The sequence below is a fragment of the Hyla sarda genome, chromosome 1 (genome assembly GCF_029499605.1).
Source record: "Hyla sarda isolate aHylSar1 chromosome 1, aHylSar1.hap1, whole genome shotgun sequence".
In the NCBI taxonomy this organism is placed as follows: Eukaryota; Metazoa; Chordata; class Amphibia; order Anura; family Hylidae; genus Hyla; species Hyla sarda.
In genome coordinates, this window is record NC_079189.1 from 606,109,574 (window position 1) to 606,134,097 (window position 24,524).

At 46.4% G+C, this 24,524-nt stretch overlaps 1 protein-coding gene and 1 pseudogene across 1 annotated transcript in view; one reads left to right on the forward strand and one right to left on the reverse strand.

Moving 5' to 3' along the window:
- Nucleotides 1-20,678, forward strand: part of LOC130297924 (uncharacterized) — a 95,047-nt gene extending 74,369 nt beyond the window's left edge. The window contains exons 20-24 of the mRNA XM_056550810.1: nucleotides 15,465-15,644; nucleotides 16,796-16,922; nucleotides 17,006-17,070; nucleotides 17,240-18,041; nucleotides 19,458-20,678. Of these exons, the coding sequence (XP_056406785.1) occupies nucleotides 15,465-15,644; nucleotides 16,796-16,922; nucleotides 17,006-17,070; nucleotides 17,240-18,041; nucleotides 19,458-20,158 (1,875 nt within the window). The 3' untranslated portion in view covers nucleotides 20,159-20,678. The remainder of the gene's footprint in view (nucleotides 1-15,464; nucleotides 15,645-16,795; nucleotides 16,923-17,005; nucleotides 17,071-17,239; nucleotides 18,042-19,457) is intronic.
- Nucleotides 14,688-14,898, reverse strand: LOC130343640 (U2 spliceosomal RNA; annotated as a pseudogene).
- Nucleotides 20,679-24,524: the final 3,846 nt, after the last annotated feature.

The window sequence follows — 24,524 nt, forward strand, 5'->3', positions numbered from 1 at the left end:
GTTCCAGGTACTTAAGAGTTTGTAGTAAAGGATCTCGGCCGGGCACATAAGCTTACGAATTCTGGTTGCAGGTGTAGTTATTGGCCAGTCTGCCAGGCACATTCCTCAAATGTTACAATGAAACCTGAAAAACAGTAGTGGTGCTCCACAAAACTATCCATGACTGGATAGTAAAGAAAACAATAAAGGGACTTATGATTATATCATATCAGAGTGCTTCCTGGGCTGAGACATATAGCGGGGACCACGGGACTGTGCCCCCTCCATGGGAATAACTCTGGTGTTCCACGACACCAGCAATAACTTTGAATCAGTGATGGTGGGGCTCACTGTTACCACCATCTGGACCGCAGCAGCTTGCACCACTGGGGGACAAATAGTCGGTGCCTGTTGGGCCGGCTAAACCTCCTCCTCAGCTGGACTAGGCCGAGGCACTTTAGTCGGTGCCTGTTGGGTAGGCCAAACCTTAGCACTAGGAGTAAGCCTGGGCAGATCTGCAGTCATCTTTCTGGCTCCTGGCATGTACTGAGGCACCATCGCAGGAACCACTGGCAGGAACTCTTCCTCCTGCTTGTCCTCGCCCTTCATCTTGGGGGACGGCAGACCAAACAAATCAGCATTCTAATCTTCAGAGGGAAAGTGCACTAAGGGGAGCTGCATAGGATTCTTGGGCCTGGTTACAGCTGCCGCCCATTCCCCTTGTGCACTCTGGACCTGTGTGTACTCCACAATCTCCCTGCTCTCAAGGGAGTGTAGAGGGGTAGGAAGATAGTCCCTCTTTACTGCTCTTCAGTTTACCAGGATTGTGCCGTGACGCAGGTCAAGAGCGTGCCGAACCCCTTGACTTTATCAAACTTGATCACTGTGACTCTTCGCCTCTCCAGGGGTGGCTTTCCGGGCTGTGGCTGATTCAGCATCCGGATGTATACATTTTCCAAATGATTGGTGTCCCTCTATTGCGCCATGCGCACTTCATATGGTAATTCTTTTGGGCCCTCAGGAGTTGCTGGCCTCTGCTCGTCGTCTTCCGGCAGCAGGACCTCCAGACTTGCCTCCCCTTTGTCCAGCGACAGCTTCTGCAGCCAGTCCACAACCTCCTGGAACACTTGAGCTGGGGCTGCTGCTACTTTTCGGGCATTGGGCCTTGGGACTCATGGGCCTCGTGGTCTCTCGTGCTTCCGCCATCTTGCTCTGCTCACCAACTTCCTGCAGACTGCAGAGGTCTGGCTGCACTGTTCAGGAAGTTCATCAGCTGTGGTTTATCCTCGATACCACCTGAAGGTATACCGCGAGATCCTGGGCTAGACACGGGGGCAATAATGACTCGATGCCAAGTTACAGGCAACAGTGGCTTTACTGAGGGTAGACAGATGGTAACTTGACAAATGGTGACTGTGACTGACTTGACTTATGACTGACAATACTGAGACTGTTGTTACTTGTAGCTGCTTGTTGCTGCAGACTGGACTTGAGGCCTCCCATGACTCTGGACACTCTCTAGGACTCAAATTAATCTCAGCAAAGACTTGTAAGGAAAGAGAGTGAGCTAGCTCCACCCAGGGCTTATATGAGGGAGACTAGCAGAGAGCCCATAGGTCACCCCTGGGTTCACCTGGTCACTGGTACCTCCTGGGTAACAATCACATGACAAGTCACATGGTAACAGTTTTAAAGTGACAACGCTTTCTGAGCACATTACATGGTATAATACATTAGAAACATATTTACATAGGGGACAGATGCAAGGGGGCCCAAGGGACACTGTGGGGAGTCTGCCTGAAAGGGCAGCAGGAGTATGGTGTAACACCTCCCATACTGGGCCACCACAAACTCCCCCTCTTGAATACATCCGTCCTCGGCGCCCAGTCCTGGAGGGCGGATGACTAACAGTGGCCACTGAGGCCCAGTGACAGTACCTGGGGCATATTGGTATAAAATGTCCTTCACACGTCTGGATAGTTAATAACAACAGGGGATGAGTCCATGTAGCACTTTAGAAATGTCCATACATGCTTCTTTGTGAAATAAATTGGTAGACATACAGGATTCATTACACTCTAGACACTGAAACACATGAATTGCGGATTGGGCTGCCGGATGCTATTCACCCAATGCCTTAGCTACTGGGGCCCTTCGGTACTAAAACACTTCTCCCCAGATCTCTATACAACACACCATTGTTACCTCTATATACAGCATTTCTGTCACTTTACGCGCTTTACTATAGTTGCAGGGGAACCCTCTGTCCAGGAGAGAACCCTGTACATGGGACAGGAAAAATGTTAGAAATATATAAACATTTCGACAATATGGACTGGTAATGGACACGTTAGATACAGTCTTGACTAGACATTTTGCCTAACTCATATATACATTATATAGACTGACTAAATTAGTTGGACTATGTGTGATACTGTTTTGTTTTTTTACTCCCTATATCTAGCGGGAAGCTGTCATGGCAGTGAGGTAGTGGCTACGCTCCTCCTGATCAGGTCAGGATACCTCCTATATAAATTGCCATGAACAAAAGACACTGTACACCTTGACATTTTTGTACAAACATATTATATACATTTTATTACAGCACACCATAAACATTATAGTACACTTACATGAATACTCACTTGCACAAAGATAATAGCAAGATATATCACTCTGATGGTATATACATCTATTATTCTTTTTGTTCCTAGTACCGCAGTTCTGGTACTCTTTAAAATTCTTAGGCACCTTGGGCATGTAGACCTCCTCCTCCTGGACGGTACCTTTGACTTTAGGCAGCAGCAACCCAAAGGGATCGGCGTCCCAGTCGTCCGATGGGAAGTATGCAAACAGAATCTGGGTTGGATTCATCGGACGGGTCACCACAGCCGCCCACTCTCCTCTCAAGTTCTGTACAGAAGTATACTCAACGATCTCCCCGCTCTCTAGAGAATGCAGTGGGGGAGGGTGAGATAGTCTCTCTGCACTGCCCGACAACTGACCAAGATGGTCCCACCATAACAACAGTCCATGAGGGTGCCAAACCCCCTGCACTTTGTCAAATTTTATTACTGTGGCTCTGTGATGTTCCAGGGTTGGCTCTCCCTCTCGGGGATGTTCGGGCTTCCTAATTTACAGGGCCTCCAATGCTTTTGTGTCCTTCTGCTGCGCTTGTCGCACCTCATACAGCAGCAGCTTCAGCCCATATCTTTTCATTCTCTGTGCCTTCAGCCCCTCTACAATCTCGGCAACCTGAGCTTCTCTTCTGAGCCGATGGGACAGGGGGATGGGAATTCCCTGGCAAGGGAAGAAGGTGCTCCCTCAGATATTGTATTAGTCGAGGCTCATCGCCAAACAACCACTTTGGTAAAGGTGGGGACCGGGGACGTGCTGCAGACTCCTGGGCCTGGGGGGTTTGCTCTGGGCTAGGGGTAGAAGGAGGGGTAGAGAAAGCGGCCTCAGCCGGGGTACTCACTTCTGACTCCTCGTTGTGAATTTCAGCCCAGGACCCCCAGGTCCAGGGGTGAGGGGACAGCCTCACCGGCGATGATGCACAAGAAGATGCCGGCGTTCCCTCAGCCGAGGTCGATGGCCAGTCTCCATCGTCCTCGGGACTTTGTAGCAGGCCTCTTCGGCCCCGATGGAGATTTTCTGGAGACGGTCAGCTAATTCTTGAAACAGGTGCGCCGCGGCCGCATCGACTTTCCGGGCTTCCGGCGACATCGTGGGACCCTCTGCACGTGTGCTTGCCTGTTCCGCCATGTTGCCCCACTTGCTGACTTCCAGCAAACTGGGAGGATCTGACAGCACTGCTCCTTTTATGCAGGGTTTTGGGAAAATGGCCACTGGCCGGAAGTGCGTCAGCGGTGCAGCACTGACTTCCGCTCCCCCGGCAACAAGGGGCGGATCTTTACAGTTCCACTTCGGCATTAATAGAGCAAGATGGTCTCCATGTCCAGGGGCGGGATGCTGACCAGCGCCGGACATTTTCGCGAGTTTCTGCGGCACATCTTTAACCCTTGCAGGTACAGGCAATACTTTACAACGTAACATAGCTTCTGATCTGATCTTGAACATGGTGGACACAGTACTTAAATGTTTCACAATGGCAGACAACAGTCTTTTCTTCACCTCCCTCTCTATTTCACAAGCGCCTCGGGTGTAACACTTTCCACTGATAAAGTCCCGTACACTTTCTGGCGCAGATTTTATTCGCATCGGCATGCAATTTTCTGACAATACTGGACACAGTTCAGACTGGGGGGGAGGACTTTAGGCATAAGGCACACACCCGTATCCTATTCGTGACACCAAAAGTTGTGGTAGAGGGTGTGATGCAAAGGGCAGATGGAATTACCCTAGGAGCAGATGGCATTAACCCCCTTGTATTCGTGACACCAGGGCGTGGTTTATCCTCAATACCACCCGAAGGTATACCGCTTGATCCTGGGCTAGGCACGGGGACAATAATGACTTTGAGGTGACCAGTGACTCAGAGACCTTAAGGGCTTGCTGGGACTTGTAGTAGATGGGGTCAATTTAATGCAGGCCACCTTGACTTGTCAAATGGTGACTGTGACTAACTTGACTGACAGTACTGAGACTGTGGCTTACTTGTAGCTGCAGACTGGACTTGAGGCCTCCTATGACTCTGGACACTCTCTAGGACTCAACTTGACCTCAGCAAAGACTTGTAAGGAAAAGAGAGAGCTAGCTCCAGCCAGGGCTTATATGAGGAGACTAGCAGCGAGCACCTAGTCACTGGTACCTCCTAGTTAACAATCACATGACAAGTCACATGGTAACAGTCTTAAAGTGATAACGCTTTCTGAACACTTTACATGGTATAATACATTAGAAACATATTTACCTAGGGGACAGATGCAAGGGGGCCCAAGGGACACTGTAGGGAGGCTGCCTGACAGGGCAGCAGGAGTACGGGGTAACACCTCCTATACTGGGCCACCACAAACTCCCCCTCTTGAATACATCCGTCCTCTGCGCCCAGTCCTAGAAGCATATTTACATGGGTACAGATGCAAGGAGGCCCAGTTGACACTGTACTACCACACTGTACTACTGGGCTACCACACAAGGTTACAGAACAACAACAAAGGCAGACAAAGTGTTAAAGTCTTTATAGCTCAGTTTAGGCCCAAGGAGATGCTCAGTGAACTTTAGGGAGGTTGTTGGCTCACTGGGACTTGTAGTGGACCTGGACTGTATTGTGCAACCCATGCTGACTTTAGTGACTTGACTATCTTGACTAGACTTGTCCCCTGTATTTGTGCTTACCGCCAGACTTTGACTTTCACCTGCAGGCGTTAACATGTAGTAGCTGCGTGACTAGGCCTTGGCCTCCCTCAGGAACACCAGACAACTTCTCAGGTCTTCACTTGGCTGTACCTCAGCTAAGACTGAACTCAGAACTGACTAGCCGCCAGTTCCTCCCAGCTATATATAGGAGCAATTTGGAGGAATCCCATTGGTCAACAAGTCACCTGTTCACCTTGCACCTTCCTTGGTAACATAGGCCTTGACAACAAAGATTTGTAAGGTTCTGGAAGACTTAGGGGGAGATTTATCAAGAAATGTCTATGTTAGATCAAATTTCCACCTTTTTTTTTTTGTCTATACTTTGACTAGCGTTCGCCTTATTCATCAATAATGCGCAGCGTAATGATGAATAAGGCGCAGCTCTCCTTTAGGGTGAAAAGTTGTCTAACGTACACCTTTTCTAAGAGAGTCAGACCAACAACCAGAGGTCTGGTATGCGAAAGCACCGACAAATACTGTCCATTCACTGGCAAGTACTTGTCAGCGCATAGTCAGGCAAACCTCCAGTTGTTGCAAAACTACAATTCTCGTATGACTAAGGCCCTTTGACGGGCTGAAATGCGTCACCTGTGTCTACCTTGCCTTTCGTACCCGGTGTATATGCTTGAATAAAGCTTTGGATTTTAACCCCTTAACGACGCAGGACGTATATTTACGTCCTGCGCCGGCTCCCGCGATATGAAGCGGAATCGCGCCGCGATCCCGCATCATATCGCGTCGGTCCCGGCGCTCATCAACAGCCGGGACCCGCGGCTAATACCACACATCGCCGATAGCTTTGACCGCCGCTTCTAAAGTGAAAGTGACCCGGCTGCTCAGTCGGGCTGTTCGGGACTGCCGCGGTGAAATCGCGGCGTCCTGAACAGCTGACAGGACACCGGGAGGACCCTTACCTGCCTCCTCGGTGTCCGATCGGCGAATGACTGCTCCGTGCCTGAGATCCAGGCAGGAGCAGTCAAGCGCCGATAACACTGATCACAGGCGTGTTAATACACGCCAGTGATCAGCATAGGAGATCAGTGTGTGCAGTGTTATAGGTCCCTATGGGACCTATAACACTGCAAAAAAAAATTTAAAAAAAAGTGTTAATAAAGGTCATTTAACCCCTTCCCTAATAAAAGTTTGAATCACCCCCCTTTTCCCATAAAAAAAATAACAGTGTAAAAAAAAAATAAATAAACATACCGTATATACTCGAGTATAAAACACCCCCCTCGGCTTATACTCGAGTGAACTCCCCCACCCGCAGTGGTCTTCAACCTGCGGACTTCCAGAGGTTTCAAAACTACATCTCCCAGCAAGCCCGGGCAGCCATCGGCTGTCCGGGCTTGCTGGGAGTTGTAGTTTTGAAACCTCCGGAGGTCCGCAGGTTGAAGACCACTGCGGCCTTCAACATCATCCAGCCCCCTCTCACCCCCTTTAGTTCTGAGTACTCACCTCCGCTCGGCGCTGGTCCGGTCCTGCAGGACTGTCCGGTGAGGAGGTGGTCCGGTGGGATAGTGGTTCCGGGCTGCTATCTTCACCGGGGAGGCCTCTTCTAAGCGCTTCGGGCCCGGCCTCAGAATAGTCACGTTGCCGTGACAACGACGCAGAGGTGCGTTCATTGCCAACGTACTTCTGCGTCATTGTCAAGGCAACGCCTCTATTCCGGGCCGGAAGCGCGGAGAAGAGGCCCCCCGGTGAAGATAGCAGCCCGGAACACCTCCTCACCGGACCACCTCCTCTCCGGACAGTCCTGCAGGACCGGACCAGCGCCGAGCGGAGGTGAGTACTCAGAACTAAAGGGGGTGAGAGGGGGCTGGATGATGTTGAAGGCCGCAGTGGTCTTCAACCTGCGGACCTCCGGAGGTTTCAAAACTACAACTCCCAGCAAGCCCGGACAGCCGATGGCTGCCCGGGCTTGCTGGGAGTTGTAGTTTTGAAACCTCTGGAGGTCCGCAGGTTGAAGACCACTGAGGGCGAATGATGAGAAGAGGATGATGAAGGGGGGGTGTGGGGATGATGAAGGGGGGTGGGGATGATTACAAGGGGATGATGAAGGGGGGATGATAAGGGGATGATGAAGGGGGGATGTGTGGGATGATAAGGGGATGATGAAGGGGGGGATGTGTGGGATGATAAGGGGATGATGAAGGGGGGGATGTGTGGGATGATAAGGGGATGATGAAGGGGGGATGTGCGGGATGATAAGGGGATGATGAAGGGGGGATGTGTGGGATGATAAGGGGATGATGAAGGGGGGGATGTGTGGGATGATGACAAGGGGGGATGTGTGGGATGATGACAAGGGGATGATGAAGGGGGGATGTGTGGGATGATGACAAGGGGGGATGTGTGGGATGATGACAAGGGGATGATGAAGGGGGGATGTGTGGGATGATGACAAGGGGATGATGATGAGGATGTTAATGACGGGTCTGGATGATGACAGGGGGGGATGAGGTATTTCCCACCCTAGGCTTATACTCGAGTCAATAACTTTTCCTGGGATTTTGGGTTGAAATTAGGGGTCTCGGCTTATACTCGGGTCGGCTTATACTCGAGTATATACGGTATGTGGTATCGCCGCGTGCGTAAATGTCCGAACTATAAAAATATATCATTAATTAAAAACCGCAAGGTCAATGGCGTACGCGCAAAAAAATTCCAAAGTCCAAAAAAGCGTATTTTGGTCACTTTTTATACCATTAAAAAATGAATAAAAAGTGATCAAAAAGTCCGATCAAAACAAAAATCATACCGATAAAAACTTCAGATCACGCCCTGTACGTGGAAAAATAAAAAAGTTATAGGGGTCAGAAGATGACATTTTTAAACGTATAAATTTTCCTGCATGTAGTTATGATTTTTTCCAGAAGTGCGACAAAATCAAACCTATATAAGTAGGGGATCATTTTAACCGAATGGACCTACAGAATAATGATAAGGTGTAATTTTTACCGAAATATGCACTACGTAGAAACGGAAGCCTCCAAAAGTTACAAAATGGCGTTTTTTCTTCGATTTGGTCGCACAATGATTTTTTTTCCGTTTCGCCGTGCATTTTTGGGTAAAATTACTAATGTCACTGCAAAGTAGAATTGGCGACGCAAAAAATAAGCCATAATATGGATTTTTAGGTGGAAAATTGAAAGGGTTATGATTTTTAAAAGGTAAGGAGGAAAAAACGAAAGTGCAAAAACGGAAAAACCCTGAGTCCTTAAGGGGTTAAACGGGAACGTGCGCTGGACAACAATTCTTTACCTTGCCATTGCCAGTACCAAGGTACGGTCCGTACCAGTCCGTGTGCAGCAGGACGTGGGAGGTGGAGCTGAACACGGTTTGCACAGCTTCTACAATTCTCCTTATGCAGTGACAGAAGAGCATGCTGGGACTTGTAGTTATGCAACAGCTGCAGGCACACTACTATAACTTTCAGCATGCCCTTTGGCTGTCAGTGAATGCTGGGAGTTATAGTTTTGCAACAGCTGGAGGCACACGGGTTGGGAAACACTGAGTTAGAAAACAGATAATGTTTCCCAGACAGCGTGCCTCCAGTTGTGCAACAACTGTAGGAGAACAGATTGGGGACCACTGTGTAGTGGTCTCCAAACTGTGGCCCTCCAAATGTTGCAAAACTTCAACTCCAAGCATGCCCAGACTGCCTAGGCATGCTGAGAGTTGTAGTTCGGCAACATCTGCAGGGCCAGATGTTACAGAACTACAACTCCCAGCATGCCTGGACTGTCTGGGCATGCTGAGAGTTCTAGTTTTGCAACAACTGGAAGAGCACAGATTGGAGACCACTGCACAGTGGTCTCCAAACTGTGGCCCTCCAGATGTTGCAAAACTACAACTCCCAGCATGTCCAGACAGCTAAAGGCTGTCTGGGCATGCTGGGAGTTGTAGTTTTGAAACTCCTAGAAGCAGCAGCGAAGATTAGTGACGATCTTCACTGCTGCCTCTGATTCCGACGCTGCCTCATTGCCTCCCCCATCCCTGGTTTTATAATTACCTGTTCCCGGGGTCCGTGTTACTTCTACCTCCTGCGACGTCCTGCACTATTGCTGTGCGCTGCGCAGCGCAATGACGAGTGACGTCCTCAACGCGCCGCCGGAGCCAGAAGTAGTGCGGACCCCGGGAACAGGTAATTATTAAATCGGGGATGGGGGAGGCAATGGGGAAGCGGCGGCGGTGGTGGTTGGACTAGGGAGGACCCCAGGACAGGCAGGGGGAGAGAAGCGGGCGGTGGCAGCGGTCTCTGGCCCCGCAAAAGCCGCTGCAGTTCATTGATTTAAAGCACCTGTGATCTGCAGCGGCTTCTGAGGGGGGGAGGGGGAGAAATAGCTGATAACTTATGCTGGAATATCGTTAGAAGTTATCGGCTATCGGGCTGGTAACAGCTGGACTTCTGCCAGTTAACTCGCGCGATGCCGCGCATCCTATTATCCCTTGTAAAAAAAAAAGAAAAATTTGAGGTAACACCATTATTTTAGTGTTAAAAATCAAATTTTCCATTTTCACATCCAACTTCAATACAAAGTCGTCAAACACCTGTGGGGTGTTAAGGTTCACTATACCCCTTGTTACGTTCCTTGAGGGGTGTCGTTTCCAAAATAGTATGCCATGTGGGGGGATTTTTGCTGTTCTGGCACCCTGGGGACTTTCTAAATGCAACATGCCCCTCCCCCCCCCCCTAAAAAAAAAACCATTTCAGCAAAATTCAATTTAAAAAGCCAAATTTTGCTCCTTCTCTTCTGAGCATTGTAGTGTGCCAGCAGAGCACTTAACGTCCACATTTGGGGAATTTTCTTAATCAGGAGAAATTGGGCTTAACATTTTGGGGTCCATTTTATCCTATTATCCCTTGTGAAAAAGAAAAATTTGGGGTAACGCCAGCATTTTAGTGTTAAAAATCAAATTTTCCATTTTCACATCCAACTTCAACGCAAAGTCGTCAAACACCTGTGGGGTGTTAAGGCTCACTATACCCCTTGTTACGTTCCTTGAGGGGTGTAGTTTCCAAAATAGTATGCCATGTGTTTTTTTTTTTTTTTTTTTGCTGTTCTGGCTCCATGGGTGCTTCCTAAATGCAACATGGCCCCCAAAAACCATGACAGCAAAATTCATTTTCAAAAATCCTACAGTTGCTCTTTCCCTCTTGAGCCATGTTGTGAGCTTGGAGAGCACTTCATGTCAACATATGAGGTATTTCCATACTCGAGATAAATTGGGCTACCAATTTTGGGGGGCTTTTTCTCCTTTTACCACTTTTAAAAATGAAAAAAATGGGGCAACAAGAACATGTTAGTGTAAAAAACGCAAAAAATCCAGTTCAAACTTAACTGGTCCCTTAAAAATTCAGATTTTGAAATTTTCATGAAAATTTTGAAAATTGCTGCTATACTTTGAAGCCCTCAGATGTATTCAAAAAGTAATAAAATAGGTCAATTTTATGATGCCAACATAAAGTAGACATATTGTATTTGTGAATCAATATAAATTTTTTTGGAATATCCATTTTCCTTACAAAAAGAGAGTTTCAAAGTTAGAAAAATGCAAAATTTTCAAAATTTTTATGACATTTTTTGATTTTTCACCAAGAAAGGATGCAAGTAACGACAAAAATTTACCGCTATGTTAAAGTAGAATATGTCACGAAAAAACAATCTCGAAATCAGAATAATCGGTAAAAGCATCCCAGAGTTATTAATGCATAAAGTGACAGTGGTCAGAATTGCAAAAAAGGGCTCAGTCCTTAAAGGAGTAGTCCAGTGGTGACTCAGTGGTGAGCAACTTATGCCCTATCCTAAGGATAGGGGATAAGTTGCAGATCGCGGGGGGTCCGACCGCTGGGGCCCCCTGCGATCTCCTGTACGGAGCCCCGACAGCCCTCGGGAAGGGGGCGTGTCGACCTCCGCATGAGGCGGCGGCCGACATGCCCCCTCATTACAACTCTATGGAAGAGCCGAAGCGCTGCCTTCGGCAATCTCCGGCTCTGCCATAGAGATGTATTGAGGGGGCGTGTCGGCCGCCGCTTCGTGCGGGGGTTGACACCCGCTATCTTGTCCGAGAGCCGAGGCCCCGTACAGAGAGATCGCAGGGGGCCCCAGCGATCGGACCCCCCGCGATCTCAAACTTATCCCTTATCCCTTATCCTAAGTTTTTCACCACTGGACTACCCCTTTAAGGTGAAAAAGGGCTCAGTCCTTAAGGGGTTAATATTGTTAAACAAGCAAAGCAGGAAGAGGACGTTTAGGTTCTTGTCCATCTAAGGACAAATGACCTGGCTTTCAATGAAGTTTCAGAGGTAAAGGAATCTTTTATCACACTTAGTAATGATGTACAGGATCTTGCATCCACTGTTTCATTTTCTGAAGTTCTGCCTGTGCATAACGTTCAGAATGATAGGCAGAGGCGCATTAAGGAGTTCAACTTATGGCTTAGTAAATAATGTCAAGAGCAAGGATTTGGCTTTGTGTCTCATGATAGCTCTACTTGGAATAGAAAAGAACTCTACAAAAAAGATGGTTTGCATCTTTCTCTCAAAGGAACAAATGTACTGAGTGAACAATTCCAAGAATTTGCTAAGGAGTATTTAAACTAGGAAGGGGGGGGGCAAAAGAGTGAAAATTCATGAGTCCAATTTCCCCTGAAACAATGCCAGAACATGTCAGTAGCACAGAGGTTAAGAAATGACAAGCTCAGAGTCCTGTCTACAAATGCTCGCAGTTTAGGTGATAAAATCAATGAACTTGGGTCAATAATGGCATCTCAGAATGTAGATTTAGTGGCTGTTACTGAGACATGGTTTAATGAAAGTAAGGACTGGGACATATCCATACAAGGGTAACCTTTATACAGACGAGACAGAGAAGGCAAGAAAGGAGGAGGAGTGGTCATATATGTGAAAGATAGCATAAAATCTAACCTAATACAAGTTATTGAGGCAAACATAGAGTCAGTTTGGGTTACATTGCAACTAATTCAGTTCCAGCTTTCATTTTTAACCCCTTAAGGACTCAGGGTTTTTCCGTTTTTGCACTTTCGTTTTTTCCTCCTTACCTTTTAAAAATCATAACCCTTTCAATTTTCCACCTAAAAATCCATATTATGGCTTATTTTTTGCGTTGCCAATTCTACTTTGCAGTGACATTAATCATTTTACCCAAAAATGCACGGCGAAACGGAAAAAAAAATCATTGTGCGACAAAATAAAAAAAAATACGCCATTTTGTAAATTTTGGGGGCTTCCGTTTCTACGCAGTGCATATTTCGGTAAAAATTACACCTTATCATTATTCTGTAGGTCCATACGGTTAAAATGATCCCCTACTTATATAGGTCTGATTTTGTCGGACTTCTGGAAAAAATCATAACTACATGCAGGAAAATTTATACGTTTAAAAATGTCATCTTCTGACCCCTATAACTTTTTTATTTTTCCATGTACAGGGCGGTATGAGGACTAATTTTTTGCGCCGTGATCTGAAGTTTTTATCGGTACGATTTTAGTTTTGTTCGGACTTTTTGATCACTTTTTATTCATTTTTTTAATGGTATAGAAAGTGACCAAAATACGCTTTTGTGGACTTTTTTTGCGCATATCTTTATAGTTCGGACATTTACGCACGCGGCGATACCACATATGTTTATTTATTTATTTTTTCACACTTATTTTTTTTATGGGAAAAGGGGGGTGATTCAAACTTTTATTAGGGAAGGGGTTAAATGGCCTTTATTAACACTTTTTTTTTAAATTTTTTGCAGTGTTATAGGTCCCATAGGGACCTATAACACTGAACACACTGATCTCCTATGCTGATCACAGGCGTGTATTAACACGCCTGTGATCAGCATTATCGGCGCTTGACTGCTCCTGCCTGGATCTCAGGCACGGAGCAGTCATTCGTCGATCGGACACCGAGGAGGCAGGTAAGGGCCCTCCCGGTGTCCGGTCAGCTGTTCGGGACGCCGCGATTTCACCGCGGCGGTCCCGAACAGCCCGACTGAGCAGCCGAGTCACTTTCAGTTTCACTTTAGAAGCGGCGGTCAGCTTTGACCGCCGCTTCTAAAGGGTTAATACCGCACATCGCCGTGATCGGCGATGTGTGGTATTAGCCGCGGGTCCCGGCCGTTGATGAGCGCCGGGACCGAAGCGATATGATGCAGGATCGCGGCGCGATCCCGCTTCATATCGCGGGAGCCGGCGCAGGATGTAAATATACGTCCTGCGTCGTTAAGGGGTTAATAAGGTCTCAGAAAAATCAAAGAAGCAATCTTGGTTGCTATGGGATACTGCACCACTCTTCCTTGACACAGGTTTTGAGAAATCTTCTTCTGTAATAATAACTTTTTTTTTCTCTATGCAAAAATTTATTTTTCTTCTCATCCAGGTCTTGCTGATCTTGTTAGGCACAACGTCTGTCTCCACACCGAGTAAAGTTGTGAGGAAAACGTGTGAGGAAAACGTGTGAGGAAAACTTTTGAGGTAAAGATGTGAGGAAAACTTGTGAGGTAAAGTTATGAGGTAAAGATAAGAGGAAAACTTGTGAGGTAAAGTTGTAAGGTAAAGATGTGAGGAAAACTTGTGAGGTAAAGTTATGAGGTAAAGATGTGAGGAAAACTTGTGAGGTAAAGATGTGAGGAAAATTTGTAAGGTTTGAGCTGTAAGGAAAAAGATTTTTTATTGATCACAATATCCAGAACTTTCTGTGCATTTGTCTTTCTTTCTGTGTTGCCATCTGTTTTTTTTGTTGTTGTTTTTAAAGAGCCGAGGCACGTGCTCTCTATCACCAAAGTGCAAGAAAAAGTGCAAACGTGTCACACTAAAAAACGTGCACAAAGAATGAGGTCTTTCGCAAAACTCTTCTCCAACAGGAGAGAGGCCTCCCAACAAACCTACCCTTCACCTCCGGGCCAAAAGGCACCTGCAAGGATCCAGGTTCAAAGTCCCTTTTTGCCGAAGCTACTAAGGGGCCACAAATGCACCTGGCATCAACCTAGGTGTTAACCAAGGTATCAGCCAAAGAGCCGTATACTAATGGCATCTCAACCGAAGCCAAGATGCCAAGGGGTTGCAGCAAGGTGAGGTACCAAATGAACGCACACACCTCCTCTAGACCGCCAGGAGGGACACCCAGAAAAGCTACCACATCCTGACAAATCCTGTGTACAAAAACAAACATGTAAAAGTGGCACAGTGACAAAGAAAATAAATAAGTGGATGAGTGCATATACTGCCCGGTCATCCAGCCTGATCCTAGCCAGAAGGCCGGGATACCAAGGGTGAGTGCCAAAGGTGAAGAGCTAATGGTGCAAGTGCTTCAACTCAGTGGGGCATCCATCCTGTAAGTTTAGGCACCTTAGGGTCACCACTCCCCAAGGCAGAAAAGTACTTCAACTCTACACCCCCCGACCCAAGGACAAGACCCGGAGGAAACAGGTAACATCAGAGCAGCCGTTGAGCTGGTTACATGGCACCAGCCCCGCAATGCCCCGGTACACCTGCTCCTCCATGCAGCCATCCATCCTTACCAGTGGACTACCTGATAAGAACAGATACTACACTTGATCTTAGCCAAAAGACCGAGAAGCAATGTGTCGCCGTCTGTTGTTATTTCTTTTAGCAGACGATATTTCTCATCGTCTCCTCTTCTTCCCTTCAGGTTCTTCCAATCCAGGATCCTCTGCTGATATCTTCTATATAAGATAATTCTCCTGGATGACCCATCAACCATGGAGAGAGACAGCAACAAGATGGCCGACAGGATAATAAACCTCACCCTAGAGATACTCTTCCGGCTTACTGGAGAGGTGAGGGATTCTGGGAGTGATGTCACATGACCTCATTCTTATCTCTGTAATAACAGATGGATATGACTGGAGAGGTGAGGGATTCTGGGAGTGATGTCACATGACCTTATTCTTATCTATGTAATAACAGATGGATATGACTGGAGAGGTGAGGGATTCTGGGAGTGATGTCACATGACCTCATTCTTATCTATGTAATTACAGATGGATATGACTGGAGAGGTGAGGGATTCTGGGAGTGATGTCACATGACCTCATTCTTATCTATGTAATAACAGATGGATATGACTGGAGAGGTGAGGGATTCTGGGAATGTATGTAGTGATTTTAATATGTCTCTCCATATGCAGGATTACATAGTAGTTAAGAAGTCGTCTATTGGACGCTGTTGGACTCCCGTGTGTGAAGGATGGGAAAAAACCCTGAGGCCAATCCCGGGGCCCCCACCTCACTCCCTGATACATAAGGAAACATATGAACAGAAGATCCTAGAACTCATCAAAAAGATGATGGAGCTGCTGACTGGAGAGGTGACCCTGCTGGGACATTATACAGTAATGGATAGGTCTGGTGATGACTGGAGAGGTGACCCTGCTGGGACATTATACAGTAATGGAGGGGTCTGGTGATGACTGGAGAGGTGACACTGCTGGGAATGCTGGGACATTATACAGTAATGGAGGGGTCTGGTGATGACTGGAGAGGTGACACTGCTGGGAATGCTGGGACATTATACAGTAATGGAGGGGTCTGGTGATGACTGGAGAGGTGACACTGCTGGGAATGCTGGGACATTATACAGTAATGGAGAGGTCTGGTGATGACTGGAGAGGTGACACTGCTGGAACATTATACAGTAATGGAGGGGTCTGGTGATGACTGGAGAGGTGACACTGCTGGGACATTATACAGTAATGGAGGGGTCTGGTGATGACTGGAGAGGTGACACTGCTGGGAATTCTGGGACATTATACAGTAATGGAGGGGTCTGGTAATGACTGGAGAGGTGACTGCTGGGACATTATACAGTAATGGAGGGGTCTGGTGATGACTGGAGAGGTGACACTGCTGGGACATTATACAGTAATGGAGGGGTCTGGTGATGACTGGAGAGGTGACACTGCTGGGACATTATACAGTAATGGAGGGGTCTGGTGATTAATGGAGAGGTGACACTGCTGGGAATGCTGGGACATTATACAGTAATGGAGGGGTCTGGTGATGACTGGAGAGGTGACACTGCTGGGACATTATACAGTAATGGAGGCGTCTGTTGTTGACAGGAGAGGTGGGAATGCTGGGACATTATACAGTAATGGAGGGGTCTGGTGATGACTGGAGAGGTGACACTGCTGGGAATGCTGGGACATTATACAGTAATGGAGGGGTCTGGTGATGACTGGAGAGGTGACACTGCTGGGAATGCTGGGACATTATACAGTAATGGAGGGGTCTGATGATGACTGGAGAGGTGACACTGCTGGGAATGCTGGGACATTATACAGTAATGGAGGGGTCTGGTGATGACTGGAGAGGTGACACTGCTGGGAATGCTGGGACATTATACAGTAATGGAGGGGTCTGGTGATGACTGGAGAGGTGACACTGCTGGGAATGCTGGGACATTATACAGTAACACCACTGGAGGGGTCAGGGTGATGACTGTATCATTGTGTGTCAGGTTCCTATAAGGTGTCAGGACGTGGCGGTGTATTTCTCCATGGAGGAGTGGGAGTATGTAGAAGTACACAAGGATCAGTACAAGGATCAGGTGATGATGGAGGATCAGCAGCCCCTCACATCAGCAGGTAATAGACATGACTATATACACACGTCCTCTCATTATTTGTATGTAAAGAATGAATTCAGTCTCTGTATGTGTTCCCTACAGTCAGATCCAGTAAGAGAACAGCAGCAGAGAGGTGTCCCCGTCCTCTTCTTCCACAGGATGATCAGGTAGATGGAGATATTCCCTATGATCTGTAGAAGGGCTGTGAAGTTCTTGTGGTCATTCCCCTCACTCTCCATGACTCCTCATCTTCTGCTTATATAAAAAAAATTCCAGGTGACTTCTCCTACTGTCTGATGACTTTTACACTGTTTCTTCCACATCATTATGAATCAGGGAGAAGATCTGAACAATATTAATTCTACAAAAACCAATGTGAGCGGCGATGAGCAGTATAAGGAGGACATTCCGAAAGGGAAAGATCTGATCTATATTAATGCTACAGACATAAGGGAAGGAGAAGAAACAGATGTGATCAGTGATGAGCAGTATAAGGAGGACATTCCGAAAGGGAAAGATCTAATCTATATTAATGCTACAGACATAAGGGAAGAAGAGACAGACGTGAGCGGTGATAAGCAGTATAAGGAGGACATTCCTACAGAGAAAGATCTGATCTATATTAATCCTACAGACATAAAGGAAGCAGAAGAGAAAGATGTGAGCAGTGATGTGCAGTATAAGGAGGACATTCTTACAGTGAAAGATCTGAGCTATATTAATCCTACAGACATAAAGAAAGAAGAAGAAAAGACAGATGTGATCAGTGATGAGCAGTATAAGGAGGACATTTCTACAGAGAAAGATCTGATCTATATTAATGCTACAGACATAAAGGAAGAAGAAGAAAAGACAGATGTGATCAGTGATGAGCAGTATAAGGAGGGCATTTCTACAGAGAAAGATCTGATCTATATTAATGCTACAGATGTGAGCGGTGATGAGCAGTATATGGAGGACATTCCTACAGGGAAAGATCTGATCTATATTAATGCTACAGATGTGAGCAGTGATGAGCAGTATATGGAGGACATTCCTACAGGGAAAGATCTGATCTATATTATTGCTACAGGTATAAGGAAAGAAGAAGAGACAGATGTGAGCGGTGATGAGCAGTATAAGGAGGACATTCCTACAGGTGAGTAGTAACCACTAAATATACAGAAGAGTCACAGATTCACAGGCTACAACAATTATGTGTGGAATTCTTCAAACTCTTGTCCTGACGGTCTTTTCTGCTGTATATTCCTTTAATCATCCAAACCGGTGACTCAGTTATGGAAGATAACACATTTATAATATGGATGGAGAATATAGTTGGAATATGGATATTTAATGTGCAGGAGCCTAAGGATCGTGGTGGTAGGTGGTGTGACCTCCACCTGGCCTGCAGTATTAAGGCCTAATACTATATGGTGGCAGTACGGAGGCCTAACTTCTCTATGGGGTCACAGAGTACAGGAGCACAGAGATTTATGGTCCTGCATGGTGGATGGCATAAACCAAAAAATTTACCAAATGTCAGAATTGCATTTTTTTTTGTTACATCAAATTCCAGAATTTTTTTTTTTTTTAAGAAAAAGCCATGAAAAAGTCTCATCTACCCAAAAATAATAAAGATAAAACTGCAGATCATGATGCAAAAAGTAATGTCCGGATACTGATCCATACACGGAAAACTAAACCAGGTATAGGGGGCAGAATAGAATATAGCTATTTCTTTTGGTCGTAATTTTTAAAATTAGTAAAACATAATGAAAACTATACAAGTCGGGTATTGTTGTGATCGTCCCGACCTGATGAATGAAGATAACGTGTCAATTTTGGCGCACAGTGAAGGGCATCAAAACACTTTTTCACCATTCTGCAGGATATTTTATGTCAAAATGAAAGGTGTGATTGCAAAAAAGAAAACCCTCATACGGCCCTGTAGTTGGAAACTTTAGTTATGTCTCTTAGGAGAAGAGAGGTAGAAAAATTTAAATGCTAAAAATTTAATTTCCGGGTTTAAGGTTACGTAGTTAGTATGGTTGAAAGAAAGACATACGTCCATCAAGTACAACCAGGGAATTTAAGGGAAGGGGTGTTCTTTTGTTACAGGAATGTATCTAACCCTGTTTTAAAGCTATCAATTGTTTCTGCTGTGACCAGTTCCTGAGGTAGACTGTTCCATAAGTTCACAGTTCTTATGGTAAAGAAGGCGTGTCACCCTTTGCGACTAAACCTTTTCTTTTCCAGACGGAGGGAGTGCCCCCTCATCCTTTGAGGGGGTTTATCCTGGAATCGTTTTTCTCCATATTTTTTTGTATGAGCCATTTATATACATTGATCATATCCCCCCCCTAAACTCCTCTTCTCAAGACTAAACAATTGTACCTCTTTTTATCGTTCCTCATAGCTAAGATGTTCCATGCCCCTTATTAGTTTAGTCGCGCGTCTCTGCACCCTTTCCAATTCCACAGTGTCCCTTTTATGGACTGTGACCAAAACTGAACAGCATATTCCAGGTGAGGCCGTTATTACTCCAAAACAAAATCTGTTTCCTTCTTGGCAGATGACTGTACCAGGAGATCAGAGGAGAATCTTATATCTTCATATTATAAAGCAGATGATGATATCACACAAGATACATATGAAGAACATTCCATTATCCCAGATACACCCTCAGCCCTTCACAGCCAGGTCCTGTCTTCTGATCCATCACAGACTGTTATGCAAAATAAGGAGAAGCCATTTTCATGTCCAGAATGTGGGAAATATTTTACTGAGAAAGAACAGCTTATAAGACATCAAAGTATTCACATGGGAGAAAAGCCATTTTCATGTCCAGAATGTAGGAAATGTTTTATTCGGAAATCACATCTCCTTCAACATCAAAGAACTCACACAGGAGAGAAGCCATTTTCATGTGCAGAATGTGGGAAATGTTTTATTCGGAAATCACATCTTGTTCAACATCAAAGAACTCACTCAGGAGAGAAGCCATTTTCATGTGCAGAATGTGGGAAATGTTTTATTGAGAAAAATAAACTTCTCATACATCTAAGAACTCACACAGGGGAGAAACCTTTTTCATGCTCACAATGTGGGAAATGTTTTATTCAGAAATCACATGTTGTTAAACATCAAAGAATTCACACAGGAGAGAAGCCATTTTCATGTTCAGAATGTGGGAAACGTTTTATTGAGAAATCGCCACTTATCAGACATACAAGAATTCACACAGGAGAGAAGCCAATTCCAGGCAATAAATGACACAGATAACACATCTATATATTATCCATGTACATAGGATATCTGACATTTATACATATATCATATACTGCATCTCCAAACTTGTTCCCAATTGTTAATAAAAGTTTTCTTTTAGAACGTAGTCACCGATCCAGCGATGTCATCACTATAGTTTACATGGTAGGAGAAGAGTGTGATATATGGTTGTGATATTCACTGCTCCTCATGGAGAAGACCCAACAGGCATAATCCATGGGGAGCTGCTACTGGAGACCCAAACACCTCAGAGAGAAGGGACTTATTCCAGTGATGAAGAATTCCAGGACATGACCAGATTAGAGACACAAAATCACTTCTATCTTCTGGCTTCTAGGACATTATTCTGATGGAAGAACTTTACACATTATAAAAAGTCCTATAGGTGTTGGGGAACATTTATAGACAATTGTTGGCCCCGGCTGTCATGGCGTACCATAGGCCCCTGCCTCCATATGTGTTTGCTCTTTCATCCGCTGATCACTGAGTCTTTGAGTCTGTGTTCACACAGACGGTTTCACGCAGTTTCAATGTGGTACTTTGGAGTGAAAGGGGAAAAGGAGGCAATTGGGTGGAGCGATTCTGCTGGAAATGACGGGACTCGGAACGAGTCCCGTCATTTCCAGCAGAAGCGCTCCACCCAATTCCCTCCTTTTTCCCATTCACTCCACTTCTATTTTTCCGTACCCCTGTGCATACGGAAATAGGGAAAGTGAGCCGCATACTGCACATATCCTACCCACCGCGCTACCATCACGGGGTCTCGTTTGTTCCGTGGGATCACTCCAGCGGATCAGGTGTGACACCCAGAGCACTCCAGAGAGCGCCCCATTTTTTTTCCGCTTTTTCTTTGCAATGTGGTACTTTAGAGTTTTTCAGTGATTATGCAGTATCGCAACAGAACCTCAATGAAACTGCAATGTGTGAACACAGCCTTACAGGGGGCAGTAATCACCTATGTACAGGACCACAGCTTCACACCTAACCTGAAGTACATTATCTGACAGGCTTGGGGCTTAGGGTGCATGCACAATACGTTTCTTAAGATACAGGACCGTATACGGCTGGGGAGAGGGGGGGCGGAGAGTCGGGGGCGGGGCAACCGCACGCTGCCGTATGCGGTCCCGTATCTAATGTATTTCAATGAGCGACCGGAGTGAAACGCTGCCTCCGGTTGACTCCGTTTTGCCCCATATACGGTTTCCCGACCGGACCTAAAAACGCTGTTGACTACGTTTGTAGATCCGGTCGGGAAACCGTATACGGGCCAAAACGGAGCCGACCGGAGGCAGCGTTTCACTCCAGTCGCTCATTGAAATACATTAGATACGGGACCGCATATGGCAGCGTGCGGTTTCCCCGCCCCCCTCTCCCCAGCCATATACGGTACCGTATCTTACGAAACGTAGTGTGCATGCACACTTATACAGACATGTCATATTTTATCTCAATCAGACCCGGTAATCCACGGAGACTCCATCAGCAGCACCATCTACACACGGGTAATAATACTGCTTCCTCTGTGATAGGAAATTGGCTTCCTGTCCTACCCGATATTCCAAAATACATAAAGAAAACCTCCCACATACAGCACACAAGGGGAACCCATTTGTCTGATGCTCCTATTTAGGATTCAGAGGATGCTGAAGTTCCTAACACTAAAGACAGAGGGGGAAATTTAGCAAAACCCGTCCAGAGCAAAATTAACTGAGTTGCCCATAGCAACCAATCAGATCGCTTCTTTCATTTTTAATAAAAAGCCTGTGTAAAATGAAAGAAGTGATCTGATTGGTTGCTATGGGTAACGTAGCAACTTTTCCTCTGGACAGGTTTTGATAAATCTCCCACAGAGAATAGGTGGCCCAGTCTGAAGATCCTTGATAAAGCTCACCCTCTTTAAAGCAATGGAAATATACAATTATAATGTAACTTATGGATATGCATAAATATCAGAGCAGGGCCAAGACAACATGCTGCCCTTCAACTAGACCATGCCACCCATCATATAGACCATGCCGCCCATCATATAGACCATGACCCCATCAAATAAACCATTACGCCCATCATATAGACCATGCCGTCCATCAAATAGGCCGTGATGCCCATCATATAGACCATGCTGCTCATCAAATAGACCATGCCATCCATCATATAGACCATGCCGCCCATCATATAGACCATGCCGCCCATCATATAGACCATGCCCCCCATCAAATAGACCATACCGCCCATCATATACACCATTCTGGCCATGATATAGACCACGCAGCCCATCATATAGATCATGCCGGCCATCATATAGACCACAACGTCCATCATATAGACCATGCTGCTCATCATATAGACCATACCGCCCATCATATAGACCACGCAGCCCATCAAATAGACCACGCAGCCCATCAAATAGACCATGCCCCCCCATCAAATAGACCATGCCCCCCCATCAAATAGACCATGCCCCCCCATCAAATAGACCATGCCCCCATCATATAGACCATGCCCCCATCATATAGACCATGCCCCCCATCAAATAGACCACGCAGCCCATCAAATAGACCATGCCCCCCCATCAAATAGACCATGCCCCCCCATCAAATAGACCATGCCCCCCCATCAAATAGACCATGCCCCCATCATATAGACCATGTCCCCATCATATAGACCATGCCCCCCATCAAATAGACCATGCCCCCCATCAAATAGACCATGACGCCCATCAAATAGACCATGACGCCCATCAAATAGACCATGACGCCCATCAAATAGACCATGACGCCCATCATATAGACCATGACGCCCATCATATAGACCATGACGCCCATCTTATAGACCATGACGCCCATCATATAGACCTTGCCGCCCATCATATAGACCTTGCCGCCCATCATATAGACCATTACGTCCATCATATAGACCATGCCGCCCATCATATAGACCATGCCGCCCATCAAATAGACCATGCCGCCCATCACACAGACCACACCGCCCATCATTTATACCATGCAGCCTATTAGTTAAACCATGACACTCATTATTTACACCACGCCGCCCATCACACAGACCACGCCGCCTATTAGTTAAACCATGACACTCATTATTTACACCATGCCGCCCATCATTTATATCATTCTGCTCATCATATACAACATGCCGCCTATATATACACCACTCCTCCCATTATTTATACCATGCCATACAATGTTTGAATGAAAGGAGAAGGGGAAACTACAAATGAACTATACCTGTAGCATGGATGCAAGATGAGATACGGTTGGACATGGAGGCACACAGTTTTCGTATGGCACTCTAATAATAGTTATACTAATTCCTTTATTTATATAGTGCAAACATATTCCATAGCACTGCACAGAGCTTATCACTAAAATTCAGCCATGTCCCCTTTAGGCTCACAACCTTAACTCCAGATTAGTATGTTTTGGAGTGTGGACAGAAATGGGGGAACCCAGAGAAAACCCTAAGAGAACATATAAACTCATTTGCAGATGTTGTCCTGTGTGGGATTTGAACCTAGGACCACAGTGCGGCAAGTGCTATCCACTGAGCCACTGTGCTGCCCGGATTCTGCATCACATTTGTGCAGCTGGGTTGCAAAAGTTAATGCATTTAGTGAATCTGGTGGATGTGGGAATTCATAGAGATGGGGTTCAGCATGGGGTTTACACGCAATGGTCTCTCTCTCTCTTCGGCTTTGGCTGCTCAGTAGTCAGCGGAACCTTTTCCCCTTGTAGATAAGGGGTTTTCTTTAGTATGGGCTTGTATTTTGACAATTCACACCTCGGTTGACAGGAGCAAAGCGTTCATGAGTTTTTTCACTGCCTGTGCATTTTTTATTGGTTCACCTGCCGAGGTGGGAAAAGTTCTAGCCCTCCATATTGGACCATAGTCATGTGCTATCCCCAAAAACATCTGGAGTTAAAGGGGTACTCCGCCCCTAGACATCTTATCCCCTATCCAAAGGATAGGGGATAAGATGTCAGATCGCGGGGGTCCCGGCGCTGGGGACCCCCGGGATCTCGGCTGCAGCACCCACCTGTTGCGGCTTCCAGAAACGCTGGAGGCTTTGGCTCCCGACCACGGTGACGTGAGATCGTGACGTCACGACTCCGCTCCTGTGTTACGTCACGCCACGCCCCTCAATGCAAGTCTTGCATTGAGGGGGCGGGGTGTGATGTCACACGGGGGCGGAGTCGTGACGTCACGCTCTCCCGTCACCGTGGTCGTGAGGCGTTAGGATGAGAGCCGCCAGCGCTGCCGGAAGCAGCAACAGGTGGGTGCTGCAGCCAAGATCCCAGGGTCCCCAGCGGCGGGACCCCCGCAATCTGACATCTTA